This window comes from Tursiops truncatus, chromosome 5 (genome assembly GCF_011762595.2).
Source record: "Tursiops truncatus isolate mTurTru1 chromosome 5, mTurTru1.mat.Y, whole genome shotgun sequence".
NCBI lineage: Eukaryota > Metazoa > Chordata > Mammalia > Artiodactyla > Delphinidae > Tursiops > Tursiops truncatus.
Genome location: NC_047038.1, coordinates 61,001,242 through 61,022,662, shown reverse-complemented (window position 1 = coordinate 61,022,662; position 21,421 = coordinate 61,001,242). Strand labels below are relative to the sequence as shown.

Here is a 21,421-nt window from a genome sequence, read left to right as displayed (position 1 = left end):
GGGTCATGACCTCGCCGCTTTGGGCTTCGGGACGCGTCCTCGCAGCTTGTCCAACCCCGCCGGGAGCCCCGGGGGCGAGGTGCGCCAGGTGGCGAGGGTGCCAGGCGCGGCCAAGTCGCGGCGGACTGAGTCAGCCACCCAACTATGCTGTGGAACCCGGGAGGCCGGCTCGGCTGCCCGGATCGCTGAGCCCCGCTGCCCCCACGCCAGGCGCCTCTCCCCGCCCCCGCTGGCCGGGAGGAAGCGGCCGAGGCGCGGCGCCGAAGCACCTGGGCAGGGCGCGGGCGGCGGGCGCGGCGCTTCCGGAGCTGCGCGCAGGTCCGCGCTCCCCGCCTCCAGGTGCGGCGGTCGCGGCGTGCCGGCCGGAGTGACAGCGCCGCCCGCGCGGCCGCCTCCTGGAAGCAGACGCCGTGCGGGCAGCTGGCGGGGACAGGGAAGGAGGAGGCCCCGCGCCTGGGGCAGACGGGTGAGGACCTATCGAACCGGCCGGGAGAGACGCCGGCGCTTCGTCGCGCCTCCCAGGTCCGCTGCCCGCGCGCAGGGCGAGTCCCGAGGGCCGCAGTGAGCTGGTCGGCGGGGCCGCGACCGGCGCGGGAGGACCGTCTCGGGCTGAGCCGGGGCTTTCCGGCACCTTTCCGGGTAAATTTCCAGAGCGCCAAGTGTTCGGCTCCGGTTTCTGCCCCTTGGATTTCGCTCCCGCATGTGGGCGTCTAAAAGGAAACCAGAAGTGGGTAAGTGACACAAAAACTCCGCTTACTAATGGGAGTTGACTCGGGAGGGTGACAATCCGGTTAGACAACTAGACCCCTTCCTCGAAAAGGAGCTGCCCTTTCTTGAGTTTCAGGTACCAGGTTATTTTCTCGGTAGAGATAATGAGTTTGCTCGGATCTCCGTGCTCCCCCGCACCCTGCTTGTTCTACATTTTGAGACGGCAGGCCTGTTAATTAACTTTAATTACAATAATTTGTCCTCCACTTGCCTGAACCCAACCTTATACTCGAGAGCTGTCGACAGTGAGTTTACCAGATTGATCTCGTTTACTTTTGGAGACAGAGTCTCCTGGGAGAATGGTTGCCTATCTCATTAAGTAAAGTAAATTCATCCTCGCTTGTTTTCTTAAACGTTTCCTTCACCTCCTTGCGGCGATCTGGAGCAATTTTGATTTGGGGGAAGGCTTTGTGAAATGATATTGTGAACTATAATCTTTGATAATTACAGGCAAGTTAGAAGCTAGTTTGTGTGGAATAGTGACATTTTAGGCTGTCGCAGGTTTGTATTGTGACAGCAACTTTTTTTTTTTTTTTTTTTGCAAGCTTGTCCTTGAAGTAGGCTGCTCAGTGGAATATACCCTTTTGGTTAAAAAAAAAGAAGCGTACTGAAAAGTAAGCTATTTTTAAAAGTACATTTAATCGGATGTCACTGTGATTACCAATAACAATATCGTACTTATAAGCTCAGTATTGATTTCCCCCCGCACTTAAGCACTCTACACCCAGACGAGTTTATGGAACATTGCCCATAAATAATTGGAAGATGAAGTTATGGCTGTTTTAAAAAGGAAGCTAACTTTTTTAAGGGGGGAAAAAAAAAGAAAAATATTTTTGAACTCTTAGTTGTGACTTTTATGCCCATACAAGAGAAATATTGAGGGGAAAATCCTAATGACATTCCACTGTTCAACTATGTTTAAAAAAGAAAGAAAAAAGTAAAATGGGTCATGGAACTAGGCTAGAGGCTAAAGTGGAAATATCTCCCTGGTTCCTTTTCAAACAGATATTTAACACATACGCACTTAAGGTGGGCCTTAACACCAAGAGTGTTTTACATAGACTTGATTTGTCAGCACTAAAAGATTTATTTAAATTAAAATGTACCTAGAGGGGAAGTCAAATGACTTGTTAAAACTTATTTATCTGGTCATGTGTGTGTTTGTATTTTTTCCTTCCTCTGTAAGCCTGTCAGATTTTATATGGATTGCCCCTGAAAGGAGAAACGGATGGTACATTAAAACACACACACACACACACACACACACACACATATATACATATATGAATTTTTCCTATGTCTCTTGTGTATTAAATTTTTTTTTGAATGAAAGATCCTTTGAATTCTATAGTGCTTCACAGTTTTCAGAAGATTCGCACACATGATTTCATATAATCCCATAACAGCCCTTTTTTTCCCCCACCTACTCCTGTATTACGCCTTCCCCTGTTCCTCTCCCCACTGGTAACCACTAGTTTGTTCTCTATATTATCTGTGAATCTGCTTCTAAAAACAAATTCTTAATCATCTAGCATCACTACAAATTTCTAGCAGTGTTTGGCTCATAGATATTCAGTGAGTACTTTTCAATTCAACTACTTACTGTGATCAAGTATAGGAGTAAGATTATAATGAATTGCAGTTTTCTTGGAAACTCTTACATTAGCACCATAAGACTGAAGTTTTAAAAACTCGCTTAGGACTCTGGGTTGTAAACTTCATGATAGTTGAGAAGTTATTCCTTTTTGCTTTGTTTCTTTCTATCCCACCTCCTTGCAACTTTGAGAAAGTTTGGTGCAAGATGCTATAAAAATGCTACTTATAAATGACAACCATTGCTTTTAACAAGTGGTTCTTTTAATGTTTTCTTTTAACAAGTGTTTTGGTTTTTTTTTCCCCTTGTTTGTTGGCTCATTCATTGAATCCAATTTTTGGACTTTCTAAACTGAGGGATTTTGGGAATTTTCTGTAAAATATTAGTTAGGTAAAGAACATCTTATTAATGTTGGAAATAGTTCTTATCTTTGACCAAAGGTGATTTTTTTTTATAAATTTATTTTATTTATTTATTGTTTTTAGCTGCATTGGGTCTTTGTTGCTGCGCATGGGCTTTTCTCTGATTGTGGAGAGAGGGGGCTACTCTTCGTTGCGGTGCACGGGCTTCTCATTGCGGTGGCTTCTCCTGTTGTGGAGCACGGGCTCTAGGCACGTGGGCTTCAGTAGTTGTGGCACGTGGGCTCAGTAGTTGTGGCTCGCAGGCTCTAGAGCGCGGGCTCAGTAGTTGTGGCACACAGGCTTAGTTGCTCCGCGGCATGTGGGATCTTCCCGGACCAGGGCTCGAACACGTGTCCCCTGCATTGGCAGGCAGACTCCCAACCACTGCGCCATGAGGGAAGCCCTGACCAAAGGTGATTGATGAGAGACTAGAGGCTATGAGATGTCTTCTCAATCTTTTCTGTGAAGTCCTGGACCACTGTAGTTTATCATTTTAGGTTTTTTAAAGTATTGGCTAGATTAAATACATATTATAGCTAAACCTTTTGCTCACTATTTCCTTAATTGAAATAGTGGTCAATGGTATTCTCTTTGCATGATCCTTTCTAATTAGAAATTTGACCTGTGAAATTTTTACAGTTTTGACTCAGAACAAACTTACTTCCTTACCCATGTTATAGAGGGAACAAAGGAGCTCGGACATGGACTGGAGTAATCATTTTGAGCAGCTTCAGGGGTAAAAACTACTAGTGAAGAGGTGGGGAGAATTATTTTTCTGTGTTATACTATTTGTGTACCTGGTGGATGAGTAGGTGAGGGAATACTCAGGAAGGAACAAAGAAGATAAAAGTAGGATGCAAAAAAAGTAGGATGCAAAAAAAAAGGACTTTTGGTTACATTACATAGCTTTAGGAAGAGGAGAGAATGGTTTAATCAGTTTGGAGTTGGAAAGATGATCAGGGAAAGGTAGAAGAGAAGTGTGGTCTCCATGCTGATTATCAGGTGATGGGCTCCTGGGGGTGGTTGTGGTGAAAGTAGTTGCCAAGACACTTGCACGGTATCTTGATGAAGTTCACAATATTTAAGCCCATCCATGGCCACTTCCAGCTTCCTTTTCTGTCATCACCTTTCATTACCTGTTGAACCCTAGGTCCTTCCCAGCTATTCTCGTCTCCTTGATTGCCTGAAGACAGCTCCCTCACAGCCCCCTTTGTGTCATTCCTTCTACTTGAGATACTGCTGTCTTCACCTGCTACGTTTCTTCCCATACATCGTGAAATTCCCCTCCATAGCTCCTTCGCTGACCACTCCATCCTCAGAGTTCTGAATTGCTGCATATTTCACTTATATCCATGGAGTTGATTTGAGATTTTTGGAGTTCCTTGGCATTCTTGAAAGATGGTGGTGCTACTTCTGTATGTAATTAAACATAAAACAATACTTAAAATATAAACCATGTGTAAGTCAAGGTCACAAAACTTGAGTTTGCTCATCATTATTCTTTAAGTGCTTTTATTCAGTACATTCGAGTCTTTCAATTTTGGTGTTCCTCCTTTACTGGCACTTACTGACTAGTAAAGAACTGATCATATGCATGCCATTTTCCCTTGCTTACAGCCATGTCTAACCTATCCCTTTAGATTTTAAACTCTTGGAGAGAATACATTGCATTTTCACTTTCTTTATAGGACTTAGCACTGTTCTCAAATGAGATAATAGGTAGTATCTTGAACTGCAGATATTTCCCCCTGTTATCTTTGAGAGAGTAGTTAGTGTTCCTTAAATATTTATTGAATGAATAAATGTAAATAAATGAGTCAATAAGGTGAGAGACATTTGCTGAGATACCCTCTACCTAAGAAAAAGAGACTTTGATAATTACAGAACCAATAGGAATAAGCCCTCAAATTTAGTTGGAAAAGAGGTCAGGGTACTATTTATAAATGCTAAGAGAGGAAACCATGCACAGTAGGCTATTTTGAAACATCTGGTTGTTAGTCAAAAAAATGTGACTCAAATTCAGAGCAATAGTGGAGTGTACATTTGTACTAAAATTATAAAATTGATATATATAAAAGTGCATATATCATAAGTATACATTTTATAATCTTTTTATTGAAGTATAATATCATGCTAGTTTTTATCTCAGCCAATTAAATGTTAAAGCTGTGCTCAGTGTAGCATGAAATAGAACAGAATCCTGAAGAATATGTATGTACCGTGCTCATATCAAGAATTCTAAAGGGTCCGATTTTCCTTTCAGCTGTCAGGAAACAGATGTGGCTAAACTGTAGAGGGGGTAGGAGGGGGCTGGCACCAGGCAGAGGCAGCTGCCCAGGTTTTAGGGTCACTCAGGTAGGAGTCCTCTACAGTGGTGCCGGTTTTGGCTTATTATGACTTTTCATTATCCCCACTCCTGCTCTTGTAGGAACTCAGGAAGATTCTTGACCAAGAATTAATGGGCCCACATTAAAGGTCTCTGAATTAGAATTGAAAGTAAGTCTCAAGCATTAGGCTATTAAAATCTGGAAGGACAGTTTGAAAGAGAAAAGACTTACTGAAGCTGAGAAGATTTTCAAGCGACGTAACTAGTAGGATGTTACTGAAAACACCTAAACCCAGGTACTACTTATGCTAGTAATAACTTCTCAGAATAAGGAAAGGAATGATCACTACTGGCCTTCACTGGATGTGGAAATGGATATTAAGTTCTAGATTTTGAAAGAGTTGTCTTTCAGATTTCCCAGAAAAAAGTAATCCGAAAGTGACTTAGTCTTTTCTCCCTGATCCAAACTGCAGAATGCTTCTGCCTGGAGCCCAGCTATTTTCAGCTCAAACCTCAGTTATTCTTCATCTAGCAGCCAATAATTCCATGCTTATTGCTTGCCAGGCACTAAGACCTTTATGCATATTTACTCATTTCATCCTCAAAACAGTCCTGTGGGGTAGGCATTATTGCTTACAGATCACTGCTTCCAGATGACAACAGTGACAACAGTGCGACTCAGAAAAATAAAGGAACTTTCCGAAGTTTATGCAGGCGTCACATGGCAGAGCTGGGATCACTGGTCATCACTGTGCTTGTCCCAAGTCAAAAGTCTTCAGGTAAAATCATCATTCTCGCTACTATAACCACATCTATATTTTACTAAATTAATAAAACTATGTTTACTGCTGTGTGAAGTCCTTTGTGGGTTTATTAGGAGAATAATTTACAGTGCTAATTGAAAGGAATGCAGTTTTATTAGGCCGGCAGAAGAATGCCAGTCACACCATGTATGACCAAGTGCACTATTGTATACAGTGGATGAATTAATAATCAGCCAACATTTTTTGCACACTTACAATTCATGTCAGGTACTGTTCTATATACGTTATATATTTTACTTTAATTCTAACAGAAATCCTATCAGACATGTCGCCTTCATTTTATAGACAAGGAAACTGAGCTTCAGGGAAGTTAAATAACTCCAGGGACACAGTAAACAACTGGGAAAGACAGGGTTGTAATTGCAGGCAGCCTGACTCTCACTCTTTGTGCTTTGTGTACTATGGCCTGAATATTGCAAAGAATTAACTGTAAGTGACTTGTAGGCTTCCATATTTACCCACTTACATGGACACATATACTCACAGCTGCAAAGGTATAGACAACTTGAGTTTGCAAGGCAGGGTATATTTCGGCAGCATTTCCCTAGTGACTCTAAGTCCTTATGCATAACTAGACAGTCCAATGAGAGGGAAAATATGACCTCCTTGATACTCCTCTACTATTAAATCAATTGCATAGCTTTTAGGAGGCATCACCGTTAACAGCACAGATTGTGGAGTCCGACTCTTAGAATTCTGGAATCTATCTGCTGTTTATCTTCTGTGTGGCTTTGGGCATGGGTCTTTCAAGGCAGCTGTGAGGATTGAATGAGATCCTATACAGATGGTTTGTAAACACTCCACATATATTGGCTATTACTATTAACAATGTAAGTCTGAGGGAGAATGAAAGCGATGGTTGTGTTTTGATGAATGGGAAAGAGAATGCATAAGGTAGAGAACATGGGGCAGTGAAGGTCAGAGCCTGTGGATGACTACAGTTCAGAGAGAAGGCCAGGTTGAGGGAACTGGGTTTCCTGTAAGGGGTTAAATGGGGGTAGTGTTGCCACAGGCTAAGGTAGGTGACTGATGGTAGGGGAGAGGCATACTAAATGACCAAGTTTACAGCTTTTGAGGTGAAAGTACTCAGACTAGAACAATAGGATTCTTGACCTCTGACCTTTTGTAATCTGCTCTGTACTGTAGGATGGAGTAATACAACAACAAGTGTGCTTTCTCAAAACCACTTCCTCTTCTGCATGGTTGTAGGCAACAAGGTGGAACGATTTGTCTTTATGCATATGTGGAGTTAACATCTTGGTGTTAAACAGTGAGTTTGCTTGATATGCAAATACAGCGATCCCTATTTCTCGTGACTATATTCTGTACAGAAACAAAGGTGGAATTCTGTAAGACCTGTAGCCAGAACTAACTAGCTCAGTGTATTATTTATATGCAGCGCCCTAAGTTTTTAAGAGATTAGCTATTTCTCCACATTAGTAACTTGAAGTCAGGGACACTTCTTTTAATCATCTATAGTGTTAGGAATCCTTTAGGGATAGCTGATTAGCTGTAAAGATTTGGACAAGTAAAAATTGTACCTGAGGTTTCTACCTTGGGTATCATTGTAGGATGTCCTAAGTCATCTTTCTTATCTACTGATGCCACTCAGTCCTTATGACCAGCAAAAGAAATTTCTTACACATTTCTTGATTTCTCCCTAGGAGATAGTTCCACTCAGTTGGGGACCACCGTTCTGGAATACAATAAACTTCCCTTGTTTTTAGAATGTGTAAGACTTGTATTGATGACACTGAAAAGTTTTGCTACTCATGTGGCAGCCTAATTTCTTTTATTTGGTACACATCTTCTAAGGTTCCTTTCAGTCCTGGGATTCTATGATTGTTAAGCCATTATTTTGACATATTTGCAGGCTTCTAAATACTGTAAGGTTATGTTTATGATATTAAAATGGTGTGCCATTTAAAAAAAATGGATTAAACTTATGAGTGAATTCAGTTGTACTATGCTACTTTTTACCTCCCATAAGATATTAAAATCAGGCAAAGGTGATTCCAGAAGTTGTCAGCACTGAATACTTAATGACTTTATGGTTTACTGGAGTGACCCAGGGTTTTCAGTTATTTTCTTTCCTAGTTCAACTAGGGAATATGACAAAGTTATACTGGTAATGGGTGGGGGGATGGGTGGTGGGGAGTGGTTTACTGTGGCGGTTTTTCATACTTGAGGCATTTGGAGGGGGAGGGCTATCCCAACCCATAAATTTTTTTTTTTATTGAAGTATAATGGATTTACAATATTAGTTTCAGTTGTACAATATAGTGATTCAATATTTTATAGCTTATACTCCATTTAAAGTTATTACAATCTACTGGCTATGCTATTCAATATATTAAGAAATAATATATTTCTTAATCTCTAACTCCTATCTTGCCCCTCCTCACTTCTCTCTCCTCACCTCTAGTTTGTTCTCTATATCTGTGAATCTGTTTCTGTTTTGTTACATTCATTTTTTAGATTCCAAATATAAGTGATAACATAGAGTATTTGTCTTTCTCTGTCTTATTTCACTAAGCATAATATCTCTAGGTCCATCCACATTGTGGCAAATAACAGAATTTCATTCTTTTTTATGGTCAAACAACATTCCATTGTATTCTGTGTGTATATGTATCACATCTTCTTTGTTCATCATCTGTTGATGGACGCTTAGGTTGCTTCCTTATCTTGGCTATTATAAATAATGCTGCTGTGAACATTGGGGTGCATGTATCTTTTCAAATTAGTGTTTTAGTTTTTTTCTGATATATACCCAGGAGTGGAATTGCTGGATCATATGCTAGTTCTAGTTTTAGTTTTTTGAGAAACCTCCGTTCTATTTTCCACAGTGACTGCACCAATTTACATTCCCACCAAAAGTGTATGTGAGTTCCCTTTTCTCCACATCCTCACCAACATTTATTATTTGGGTTCTTTTTGATGATAGTCATTCTGATAGGTGTGAAGTGATAGCTCATTGTGGTTTTGATTTTCATTTCTCTGATGATTAGCAATGTTGAGCATCTTTTCATGTTCCTGTTGGCCATCTGCATGTCTTCTTTGGTAAAATGTCTATTCAGGTCTTCTTCCCACTTTTTAACTGAGTTGTTTGTTTTTTTAATATTAAGTTTGATACTGAATATGTGAGCTGTGACCTTATTGGTCATATCATTTGCAAATATTTTCTCCCATTCAGTAGGTTGTGTTTTTGTTTTGTGGATGGTTTCCTTTGATGTGCAAAAGCTTAAGTTGGATGTAGTCCCTTTTGTTTGTTTTTGCTTTTGCTTCATTTGCCTTGAAACAGATCCAAAAAAAATATTGCTACGATTTATGTCAAAGAGTATTCTGCCTGTGTTCTTTTCAAGAGTTACATGGTTTCTGGTCTTACATTTAGTTCTTTAATCTATTTTGAGTTTATTTTTGTATATGGTGTGAAAAAATGTTGTAATTTCATTGATTTACATGAGACTGTCCAGTTTTCCCAGCACCACTTATTGAAGAAGAGACTGTCTTTCCTCCATTGTAAATTTTTGCCTCCTTTGTCATAGATTAATTGGCCATAAGTGTGTTGGTTTATTTCTGGGCTCTCTATTCTATTCCATTGGCCTATGTCCGTTTTTGTGTCAGTCTCATGCTGTTTTGGTTACTGTAACTTTGTAGTATAGTCTGAAGTCAAAAAGTGTGATACCTCCAGCTTTGTTCATTTTTCTGAAGATTGCTTTGGGAATTTGAGTTTGCTTTTGTGGTTCCATGTGAACTTTAGGATTATTTGTTCTAGTCCTGTGAAAGATGACATGGGTATTTTGATAGGGGTTGCATTAAATCTGTATATTGCTTTGGGTAGTATGGCCACTTTAACAATATTAATTCTTCCAATCCATGTGCACAGGATTTTTTGATATCATCTTCATTTTCCTTCATCAGTGTTTTATAGTTCTCAGAGTATAGGTCTTTCACCTTCTTGGTTAAGTTTATTCTTAGGTATTTTTTTCTTTTTGATGAATTTTTAAAAGTCCCATAGCTGGTTTGGAATGCTTCCAGTTGTCCTACTGCCAGCCTTCTCCTCTTCCCAATTTTTGATTTGAAGATCTCTTGTAGTGGTTAGATGGATTGGAGAAATCTGTATTTGAGTCCTGTTTCTGCTCCTTAGAAGCCTGGTGACCTAAATAGACAAAACTTTAAAATTTTGTGTACTTTCCACTTGTTATCTTAAATCATCTCAAAGGTGGGAAGGGGTCATTCAGAAAACATTTATTGAGCACCTTTTTTGTGCCTGACAGTGTTCAAACTTAAGGCCTAGAGCAGTGAACAATAGACAAATCCCTACCCTCTTGTAAAAGTCCACAGATGTCAGGTAGTGACAAATGCCATGAAGACAGAGAAAGCAAGGGTAAGGAATACTGAGGCACAAGGCATGCTTGTATGCATAGGGGCATTAGGGAGGGCCTCTCTGAAGAGGACACATTTCAGCAGAGACCTACTCAAGTGATGGAGTGAGCCATAAACCATGGGTATATGTTGGGAAAGTAGATTTGAAAGAGATGGAAGGGTGAGAGGTAGGGTCATGAAGTGGGAATAGGACTGAACCCAGCTTAGTGGTGATTGAGTGATGGGGGTCAGGGGGCAGTCATGGGAAGCCAGGGAAGATGAAGTTGGGAAGTTGCAGAGAGTGAATTTCGTTATAAAGTGAATCATTCTGGCTGCTGTACTGAGAACATGCTGCTTGTGGGGGCAGGGGGCTAGGACAGAGTCTGGGATATCAGTCAGGAGGCTGTTGCAGTGGTCTAAGATAGACAGGTTAGTGGCTTGGGCTAGGATGTGAGTAGGAGAGATGGTGAGAAGCAGTTGTACCTTTAAGGTGGAGCTCAAGAAGATAATAAGATTATGGTTATTAAGTGATACTGAAAGCCAGGCATACAGCAGGTGCTCCTAAACGTTACTTCCCTTTTACTTATACTTTCTCTTGGAAATGGGTCAGTATAGCACAGGCAAATGTACATTCACATCTGTAATGCTAACTGTACGGTTCTCTAAACATGTACAGCATATACGTCATATACTATGTATAAACAAATAATTTGACTGGCATTTACTGGGCAGCCTATATGGGCTGGTCATCATCTTAGCAGATTTATTCGTTTATTATGGGATAATAAAAATAATTATAATGACAAATGCTTGTTTAACATTTGTTGTGTGCCATTGGTGTTCTTGATGCTTTACAAAACCTTTATGAAATAGGAACTATTATCACTCCTACTTTCCTGATGAGGAAACTGAGGCACAGAGAGGTTAAATACTGGGATTTGACCAAGATTATCCAGCTCCAAAATCCTGGCTTTTGCACTGCACTACCCCACTTCTATAGGTTACTATGGAATGAATAGAATGTGATTAAATGCTAAGAAGTAAATGTGGTAGGAACACAGAGAAGAGAGTACTTCTTGTTCACTAGAGACCTTGTGAAGGAAATAGCATTTGAGTTAGACTTCAAAGAATGGGAAAGGTTTCAACTGTGGGAAGATAATGGCTTAGTGATGAAAATAATTATAATGAGGGAAGTGAATATGTACAAAACACTCACTGGGGACTAAGCACCATTTTAGCACTTAAGGTGGATTATCTCATTTAATCTTCACCAGCACTGAGGTACCTTTGAGCATTTCCATTTTATGGGTAAGGAAACAGACACATACACACGTGCCTATGAAAGTGGAGGAGGGTGGGAATTGAGTATGACTCAGACTCCTGGGCTGTTTGGAAGGGCATCCATCCTAAGGCGGGAGAGTGATGGGCTTAGGCTCAGGTATGAGGAATTGAAAACCGAACCAAATTTTTGTTGTGCATCCCAGTCATCTTTGGAATGTGTTATAAATATAGATTCTTGGGCGTATTATCATCAGTTGTTGCTGTACAGCAGATCCACTGGCCGGTACCTGGAGAGCCACAAACTTAAGAGCATGGCATGTGTGCCCGGTGCCCAAGTGGAGGGCAAAACATGGAGGGCTTTGATTTCATGTTAAGGAGTTTGCACCTGGTAGACTTTTATGGTTAGGCGTGCCCATCTCTTTGCATCTGGTGAAGTGCCTGGGGGTTTGAAGCCTCTGAAGTGGACCCTTGGGTGGTCAGACTGTTAAAGAGTCAGATGACTGGAGGATGCAGCCGACACAAAAGTGCAGAGAGGATTTTTAAGGCCTGTGGCAGGGAGCTTCTCTGGGTCACGAAAAGGAATCCGGTTCATTAGCCCTATTCAGCATGTCCACTGATAGCAGAGAGAGGTGGTTTTGCTTAGAACATTTGGTATATCCATCCCTGAGTCAGCCACTCAGGAAGTTCATGTGTAAGAGACAAAAAGGACTTGTGTATGAGAACACGAAGGCTCCCCACATGTGCACACACCCCCCCAAAAAATTCACAAAATGGGCTTCCGAACCACTGCTACCATCCTTCCCGGCCAGTCTCCCATCTCTTAAACGTGTCCCAAGCACTTTGCAAATTTCTAGAAACCTAGTTAGAGATGTATTTGGAGAAGGGAGTGATTCATTCTATTTCAAGGGGTTGATAGGAAGCCTTCAGAGAGGAAGTAATACCTGCCTACTCAGAATTTTAAATAGTGCCGAGGATTTTGCAAAATGTGTGGATTTGCAAGCAGTTGCAGCATACGCAAAAGGTATGGGGCCATCTAACAGTTTGCCGCCTGGGGGAAATGATAATTAACAATAATGTGCTAAAGCCAGTGATGTGGCACAGGTTAAACTTGAGCCTGAAGTTGGTACATGGGAACACCCACCTTGCAGGAAGTGTATATGAGGTACGGTATCTGGAGCATCCTTGCCGTTTACATCAATAGTAGCTGCTGCTGTTTTTATTGTTAGACTGAGACCAGACTGTCGTACGGCACCCCAAGGACCTTAGACTGTCTTGTTCAGATGTGGAGTGACAGGCCAAATGTGGATTTTCAGTAGTTCAGTGGTACGTGGAGACCGGGCTGAGGGGTTTGTTGGGATGGTTGCAGTGATTCAGGCAGGAGATGTAATGAGGGTCTGAACTGTGTTGAGGAGGGTTGGAGGAGTGTATCAGTTCACGTTTTTTTTTCACAGTTCTGGAGGCTGGGGAGTCCGAGATCAAAGTTTCAGCCGATTTGGCTATAACTATTTCCCTTTTGTGATGGGCAAACAAAATTAGCTAATGCGTTTTTTTTAAACAAAATAACTTTGTGAACAAGAATAATATATCTGAGAATTAGGCTCGTACGTGGTGTTGAGGTTTAACTGTCTACTTTTTTTCCTGACATTTTGTCATTTTGAGTGTGACAGAGGGATACCTGTTTGACAAAGGCATTTCCTGCCTTTCATCTCTTGTTTGTACTTTTATTTCTCTGTTTCTGCAGTGCTGCCTGAATACGATATGTGTTTTCCCTTTTTTCATATACTTACTTGTCAATGTTGGCTGATGTTTTTGAACAGTTAAAGCAAGAGCTTATGGGCATGTAACACATAGAGGCTCTGAGTTATGTCTTTTGAAGAGCTACTTTGAGATGTGATTTCCAGAAATACTGCATCCGTGCTTGCTCAGATAAATATACCTTGTTTGGCTGTGTCTCATTTTATTACTTCAGTGTATGGTTGTTATGCATATTCTGTATTTTTTTCTTTTTCCTGATGCATAATATACGGAAATTTTTGCATACCATACATTTTTACAAACTGAATGCAGCCATGTAAACAACACCTGATAAATCAACTTTTTAAAAAATTAATGTTGTTTATGAGAAAAATGAACCTATGTGTATATGCTGTATATAAAGGAAAATGTGACCTTCAAACTTTTTCCTTTTACTTTCATACTAACTTCCTGTTATCTACTGTACAGTTGCTCAGCTAGTCTTATCCTATATAACAATATTTACATACAATGGGGCTGCAATTTTGAAGTGAAAATTATTAACCTGAGAAGTATGTTCTAACTGTGCTTTTGGAGAGAGTCTTTGAAGAAGGTGTACTAAAGGGGGAGTTGTTCATATCTAGTTAGGTACTATTAAGAAAAATTATCTAAAATTTGGAAATCAAAAGAATGTACAGCATGTTCCTTCCATGCCTTGTTGGGGGTGTTGTTTAACAGGCTCACCTCAGGGATATTTAATTCTAATCCTTGTGCTCCACTTTCCATTTACTATTTGTTTAGAGCTCCAGACTGAGAAGTTACCTGTTAGCTTGTAGATTTTTGTCTAGTAGAAAGATATCTCCAAAGGTTATGGTTTTATTGTCCTGTAGGGCACTAACCAGTTTTTTATCTAACCTACCCATTTTATTCTAGCACTGAGGAAAAAGAAAAAAAAAAAAAAAGCCTTTTCTGAGGGACTGTGTAAATCTGTTCCACAAATGCTCTTGGAACTAGCCCTACCACCTTACTGGTTCCCTCATTAATTAGTGAATGAATTTTTTTGGATACATGTTCATTTTATATTTGAGAATCTTTTTTTTTACCTTTTTGAAAATCGTCATTTGATACTACCGTAGCATTTCTGTCCTGTCCCTTCACACTCTACCTAGGAATTGACTTTCTAGGGCATACAAAGTAATGCACAAAGATTCCAAACTCTCAGCGATCACAAGTAATGATCCTCATTTCTATTGTTTTTCTTCAGAGAACGTTTATAATGTGAAACTAGTTTTAATACCAAAAATGTCCTGATATATTGCTTTTCTTTTTTTCTAGGCTTAAGTACATAAAGCATTCACTGTGCAGAAAATAACATTTTGAGATAAGTGGTAGAGAAAAATCCAATACAGAAGTGCACCCTCTTGTGTGCGTATTGCATTGTACTACTTCTATCATATTGCCTAGTAATGAAGCCACCATTATGTCCTCAGTCAGTGAAGTGAATGTTGATATCAAAGATTTCCTAATGAGCATTAATTTGGAGCAGTACCTCTTACGCTTCCGCGAATTTGGTTTTAATAATGTAAAGGACTGTGCAGAAATAAATGACAGCGTGCTCCTCAAAGTTGGAATATCACCTACAGGACACCGGAGGAGGATACTTAAACAGTTACAGATAATCCTGTCAAAAATGCAAGATATCTCAATATATGCAAATGTCCATAAAACAAAGAAGAATCATGAGACTTCAGAGGATCACCACGCTCCATCTTCTGCTCAGAATACCTGCCTAGAACTTTCAGATTCACACAGTGTTCAGACACCCAGCCCAACGCAGTTGGAGACTGTTACAAAAAGTCTTGATCAAAATGAAGTTAGTGTGGAAAATAGCCAGTCTTTTAAATCAGATGATAAGCAGACTCTTCCTACATACAACTTTCCCATTCCGGAAGAAGAACCACACCTGAATTCAGATTCTTTTCAAGATTCTTTATTGGGTAGTGAAATTACTGACGTAGAATCTTTGACTGCACAAAAGACTATCGACTGTACAACCGAAGAAGAACAAACAAAAAAAGTTGATTTGATCTCAGAAAATGTGAGCAAGCTTCCTAGTGCAGACCCTGAATTCCTTTCTTCCCCTGACTGTTCAGTATCAGAAGCAAATTCTGGAAATGGAACTAATGGTTTATTAGAAAGCTCACCACCATCCCCATTCTTTCAATTTCAAGGAGAAATGGTTGTAAATGATTTGTATGTTCCGTCATCGCCAGTCCTAACACCTATGAGAAGTCGTAGCAAGTTGGTTTCAAGACCATCTCGATCTTTTCTGCTAAGACATCGGCCTGTACCAGAGATTCCAGGGTCAGCAAAAGGAATTTCAGGGAGGTAAGAACTTTTATGATGAGTTGTGTGTATTCAATTTGGGGGAATTTAGTTATTTTTTAACAATTTTATTTTCAGTGTTCATTTCTAAATTTGACCCATTCAACCAACCTTTTCCTTCTTCTGAAATTTTTTGTCATACCATCTCTCTTGTACACCACTGCCCAGAGTCGGTTTCCAACTGAAAACTTCCTGGGACTCTTCAGCTTTCTCCTATTTAATTGGGGGACTTCATTTCCCCTAATTCTGCCTGGACATTCTTTCCTGTACCTTCCTCCATGCCTGGTATTATATTCTTCCATGAGTGCACTTTATATTTGAATTGCTGACTCTATCTCCCCACTAGGTTATGCGTTTTTTGGCAGGGGCCATGTTCCTAATGACTGTATCTCTACTACCTGACATGATTGGCACGAATTAATCATTCACCACGCATCTAGCGAGCACTTGCTTGGTACTGGTCACGGCACTAGATGCGGAGGAGGTAGAGAGAAAAAAAGGGGCTTGAGTGTAGTGTAGAAGACATGTAAAAAGTAGTAGCAGTACAATATGAGACCACTTCAGCTGGAGACCAAGAACGCTGAAGAGGGGGCCTACCGGCCTGTTGGGTCATTGGTACCCTGAGGTAACTGTGGAGTCTAAGAGGAGCTGACTTATAGCAGGGAGAGCTTTCAACCATTTCTCAAAGTTACACCTAAGATGTGGTTTTCTTCAGGGTTGTGGTGGGATTTTTTTTTTTTTTTTAATTCACTAAAAGCTAACACTTGTCTCTGTTGGGAGTCATGAGGTTGTTTAAGTTCAATCCTTACCGCTGTGGCACTAAGTGCAATTACAGATTCCTGTAAACAGGCTCTAGGCTGGCATTTCTGCAAGGTTCTCATTCCCCCTTTGTCTCCCTGTGTATCCAGTCTGTCCCTGGTGCTGGATCTTGGTTGTATTTACAAGAGAAAAATATGGAAATTTAGTACATGCAAGAGAAAACGGCAATTTACAAGACCATGTTAAGTACCTCCCATTAGAGTGTAAACTTTTTGAGGGCAGAGGCCCTAATTAATTTGTCTTTATCATGGCATCCCTGGTGCCAATGGCAATATTGAGTATTTACTGGGAAATCAATTGGCAGTATCATTTATTAAACACCTAGAAGCTGGTTTGGCTTATAATTTTCCATGGGTTATCTGATTCTCACATTGGCCCTCTGAAATAGGTATTATTCCTCCATTTTCTTATGAGGTAACTGAGCCTTAGGTTAATTTTTCTAGGATCACATGGGTAGTGAACTGGGATTTCACTCCAGTACATCTGACTCTATAACACACTTTCTTAACCACTCATTTAGTAAATATTCTTAAAAGTGTTGATTGCATATATAAGAAATGGAGTATTTCTTAGGAAAGTAGAAGATCACCAATTTTTGTATGACACCATAGCTTTAGCATATTTTGCTAATTTTAAACAATTAAAAGGAAGTAAATGAGAAGGGTCTGCTATGTCTTTGCGGGAACAGAATCCTTTTGCGAGCCATAAGGATAACTTCTGATAAGAAACATTTGGCTCAAGTTTTAAATAAGTTGTGCTATTTTTCATAAATTTTTGAGAATCTTTTGATGTTCATTTACTTCTAAGTGTAAGCTTTGCACCATGTGAAAGACTTGTTATTCACATTGTGACTGAGTCTTTGAAAATGAGAATTAAAATAATGTTGAAATTAGTAGTAAAGAGCTTAGCGGGAGCCTCATCATAGCACTGCCAGAGAACCCATTGTCACCTCTCTTTTCTTCTTTGATTATGGCAGTAGATGGTAACTAGGTATTTCTGGTGATCAAATTATAAAATGAGAAAGTAAATTAAATTATTTTCAGACTTCACTGTTTTTCTTTGTGGTCCTTGCCTGAACTGCAAACAGTAATTGCAAACTAATTACAGTGTTACGACTTTTATAAAATGAAACCGTGGCTTATATAATCTGAGATCCTCTCTAATCAAATAACATCTAAATGATATTTAGTACATTTCTTGCTGTACCATATAAATATATTTCTTTGTGGTCAGTGATTTGGACATAATTTCTTTACTCCTTAAAGATTTCATGTAAGTGTTGACAGGAACATGATGCTGGATGTGTATTCCTGATGTGTGAGGTGCTTTGTTTCTATCTCCCTGGACGTGTACCCTCACCCCACCACCCCCTGCCAATTTATCTGATGCAATTAACTTGCCAGTCAAATGGGTTATGTTTGTCCTTGCCTTGGGCTTCTTCCCTGAACTCATGTCTGCTCCTTTTGGGAAGGCTGGGCTGGGTGGGGCTATGCTGGACACTGGACCTCAGGATCTCTTTTTTTAAGTCCTATCTTTTGAGGCCCAGGTCAGATCTAGGCTTGAAGAGCCAGCTTCTTCCTTATCAGCTCATCTGGAGGTCTCCCACAGAGGTCTCCAAGCAGAAAGCAAGTCTCACCAGCTTCCCTTCCCTGGGAGTCATAGGTGTGTCTTGTGATCCTTCCAGGAGGATCCTCCTTAGTGCTCAAAGCAGGAAGGAACAAGTATCTTTAGCAACTGAAGAGATAACCTGTCTTATCTTCCTCCCCAGTTTAATGATTTTCATTCATCTTTCATGTAACTGTTTTATCCTTGGCACAGTCAAAGCCCTGTCTTTTAGGTGTCATGCCTTTGAATGTTTGGGGGGAAGGAAAAATAAGGAAACAGCGGTAAAGGGGAGGAGTGTGGTATGCAAGGCTGCACTGTGACTGGAGTATCTGTTATAACTTGTTATAAGACTGAGGTGCTATAGTGACTGTTTGAGGGCTTTTCAAAAATTTGAATTCTAAACCTGAAGTCTCCAGCCTCCTGTGAACTTTTTATTAAAAGTAAAAATCTTAGATATTTTTCTCTAGATGTATTAATACATAGATATTAAAAATGGGTGCAACTATTTTAGACTTTAATGTTGAAATACATATGAACCAAAAACGTACAGAAAAATGGTAAGCAATTGTTTGCTACATTGAATTAGAAAAATACAGAAACTCATCCTATCCTTTCCATGTTCAAGGAAAACTTTACATTTCATGTTATAGCAGAAAAATGCTTAGCATTCTAAAATTCAGACATTTTCCTTTAAAATGACTTTTTATAAAATGGGTTGATTATTTCAATATTTGCAAATTTTGACTTGAATATCTAAATAATGAATCAAAATTAATAGTTAACTGTTTGATTTATTGTTAGAGGATAAAGGTATCTGTGTGATCCTTTTTACAAGTGAAAAGACATTAACATTTGTACCCTTTATTCATAATTTGAAAAGCCCTTCTTTGTTTGAAAAAATATATTTTGAACTGAAGCTTCTGCTAGGTGATGAAAAAAGTTTCACAATAATGATGTAGACTTTTGTGCTGTAATCCTTCTGTAATTATTTATTCTTATCCTAAGGACATTTTTTGTAACTTTGTAGATTGAGAATTATCTGTGCATTATACATTTCATATTCGTAGTCTGTGCTGTAATTAATGCACTCTTGTGTTTTCCGATTTCAGATTTGTGTGTTTTAGTTAGACATTATGTAACCTCAAGGCAGTTTCAACTGCTGCCTAATGATTGTGGTGTTTTTCTTTTGAAGTCAATCCTACAGTGACCTGTAGTTTGTCTGTTATGAATTGTAAGAATTGCATTTTTTTTAAAACAAACATTCTGTGTAATGATAAGCACGGCCGCCTTGCTTAAGTAATAGGTAAGTGTAGATCATAAAGAGAGATCTTTAACGTTAATTAAACTTTATGCCTCTGCTTTTCTTGGCAATTTTAGTGATTAAAAAATATGGGAACACATAACATCTGTAGGCATGTTGAAGATTCACTTTGATAATCAGAGTTATTTTTTTGCAACTTGGTGTTTCCTTTGATATTATTTTTGAGATTTGTTCACATCCATGCACGTATTTTAGCAATAATTGCTGTATAGTATTTTATTAAATGATGGAAAACACAGTTTATTCCCCTACTAGGTCATTGACTATTTTTTTTCACTGTTACAAATGAAGAGTTCTCATACTTTTAAGGACTTTAAGAAACATTTGTGCATATTCAGTGTACCAGGAAGACCAAACGTTCTTTTCACTAATAAAAAATATAACAGTTGGCTCATTCTACCTGAGTGTTTACATTGTGTAGGGCACACACCTTATGCTCTTTAAAAACATCATCTCATTAATCCTCATAATATTCATAGGCAGCAGACTCTTTTTTTATTCCCCTTCAATAAATGAGGAAAAATAGGCTCAGGGCTGTTGGGTAACTTGACCAAGATCACCAAAGCATAATAACAAAAAATGATAATAGCTACTGCTTTTCTAAATGGGTTTTAAATTTTTGCTAATCAACCATGCTTTGTATTTCAAATTTAAAAGCAATCGCAGTTTTTAGGATAACTGATGGGGAAATAATAGGGCAGAAAGAGGGAGAAAGGAAAGAACGTGGGCTTTGCACTCAAGATGGAATTGACCTCGAATGTTGGTTTTGTCTCCTATTAGCTGTGCGCCTTGGGCTGGGAGAACTTCCTTTCCTTATTGGTAGGATTAGGACACTAGGTCCTACCTCAGTGGGCTATTAGGGGGATGAAATATGAGATGTAGATATATAAACCCCTAACAAAATGCTTTGGGCATAATAGATATTAGAATATAAAATAGCTTGTGATAATTTATTCATAAATAAATGAGAATATAAATTGCTAATCACCAGTTTTCAAAACAGCTTGTTTCCTGTATTGACCTAATTTTCATCTACAGTAGATCAAATGAGCTTGGTTGATAGATTTGGTAATTGCTTGCAGGTGGATATTGAATAGAGCTATCAATAAAAATCATCACAAACTTTTTTCTTTACATTTATCAGACTAAAAGTAAAACCAACAAAATATGCTTTAAAAATACCACTAATGGATGTACTTAAAATAATTCAAAAATCTTTTTTTTAATTTACATTTTTTTTTTTAGTAAGTTAATGTTGAGTTTTTTTATTAAGCATGGTGACTTAGAAAAGGGCTTATGGAGCTAGACTGCCTGAGTTTGAATCCCAGGTTAGTTACTTATGAGCTGTGTGACTGTGGAAAAGTAAGTTAACTGCTTTGTGTGACAGTCTTCTTAAAAAATGCAGATAAATGATAGTTCTTACTTCTTCGGGTGTTTGTGACTACACACACACACAAACACACACACACACACATACATTATGAGTCTGTGTGTATTTATAAAATTTTGAGAACTGTGTCTGACATATAGTAAATGCTTAATAAGAATTAGCAATATATATAATTAGCACAAGTTACCAAAGATGTAGAAAATTTGAATGCTGCTCTACTCAGCGGTTCAGATTATTAATATGTATTTGTGTCAGTGACATACAAATTTGAGGAAATGATTATAGCCATATAACAGTGTCAAGAATCTGGAGATAATGCACAAATAAAGGGTGACTTATTTTGCAACCCTTTGGTAAACTTGTGTGCCCTCCCCAGCCAAAGACAACTTCTATCCTGACTTTAAATAATGATGATTACTCTCATTTTAAAAAAGTTTTACATCTTAAGTATGTCCCAAACAATATACTGTCATTATTTTTTTTAGCATCTTTATTGGAGTATAATTGCTTTACAATGGTGTGTTAATTTCTGCTTTATAACAAAGTGAATCAGCTATACATATACATATGTTCCCATATCTCTTCCCTCTTGCATCTCCCTCCCT

At 39.1% G+C, this 21,421-nt stretch overlaps 1 protein-coding gene across 7 annotated transcripts in view; it reads left to right on the top strand.

Annotated features, from left to right (window-relative positions):
• The first annotated feature begins 344 nt into the window (after positions 1–344).
• Positions 345–21,421, top strand: part of ARAP2 (ArfGAP with RhoGAP domain, ankyrin repeat and PH domain 2) — a 200,379-nt gene continuing 179,302 nt past the window's right edge. For 2 of the 7 annotated variants that reach the window (XM_019928367.3, XM_019928366.3), the window contains exons 1-2: positions 5,192–5,868; positions 14,632–15,684. In XM_019928367.3, coding sequence (XP_019783926.1) covers positions 14,777–15,684 — 908 coding nt within the window. In that variant the 5' untranslated portion in view covers positions 5,192–5,868; positions 14,632–14,776. Of the gene's footprint in view, positions 732–5,191; positions 5,869–14,631; positions 15,685–21,421 lie in introns of those variants that run through there. The other 5 variants (XM_019928368.3, XM_033856909.2, XM_033856911.2 and 2 more) reach the window with 5 other exon arrangements.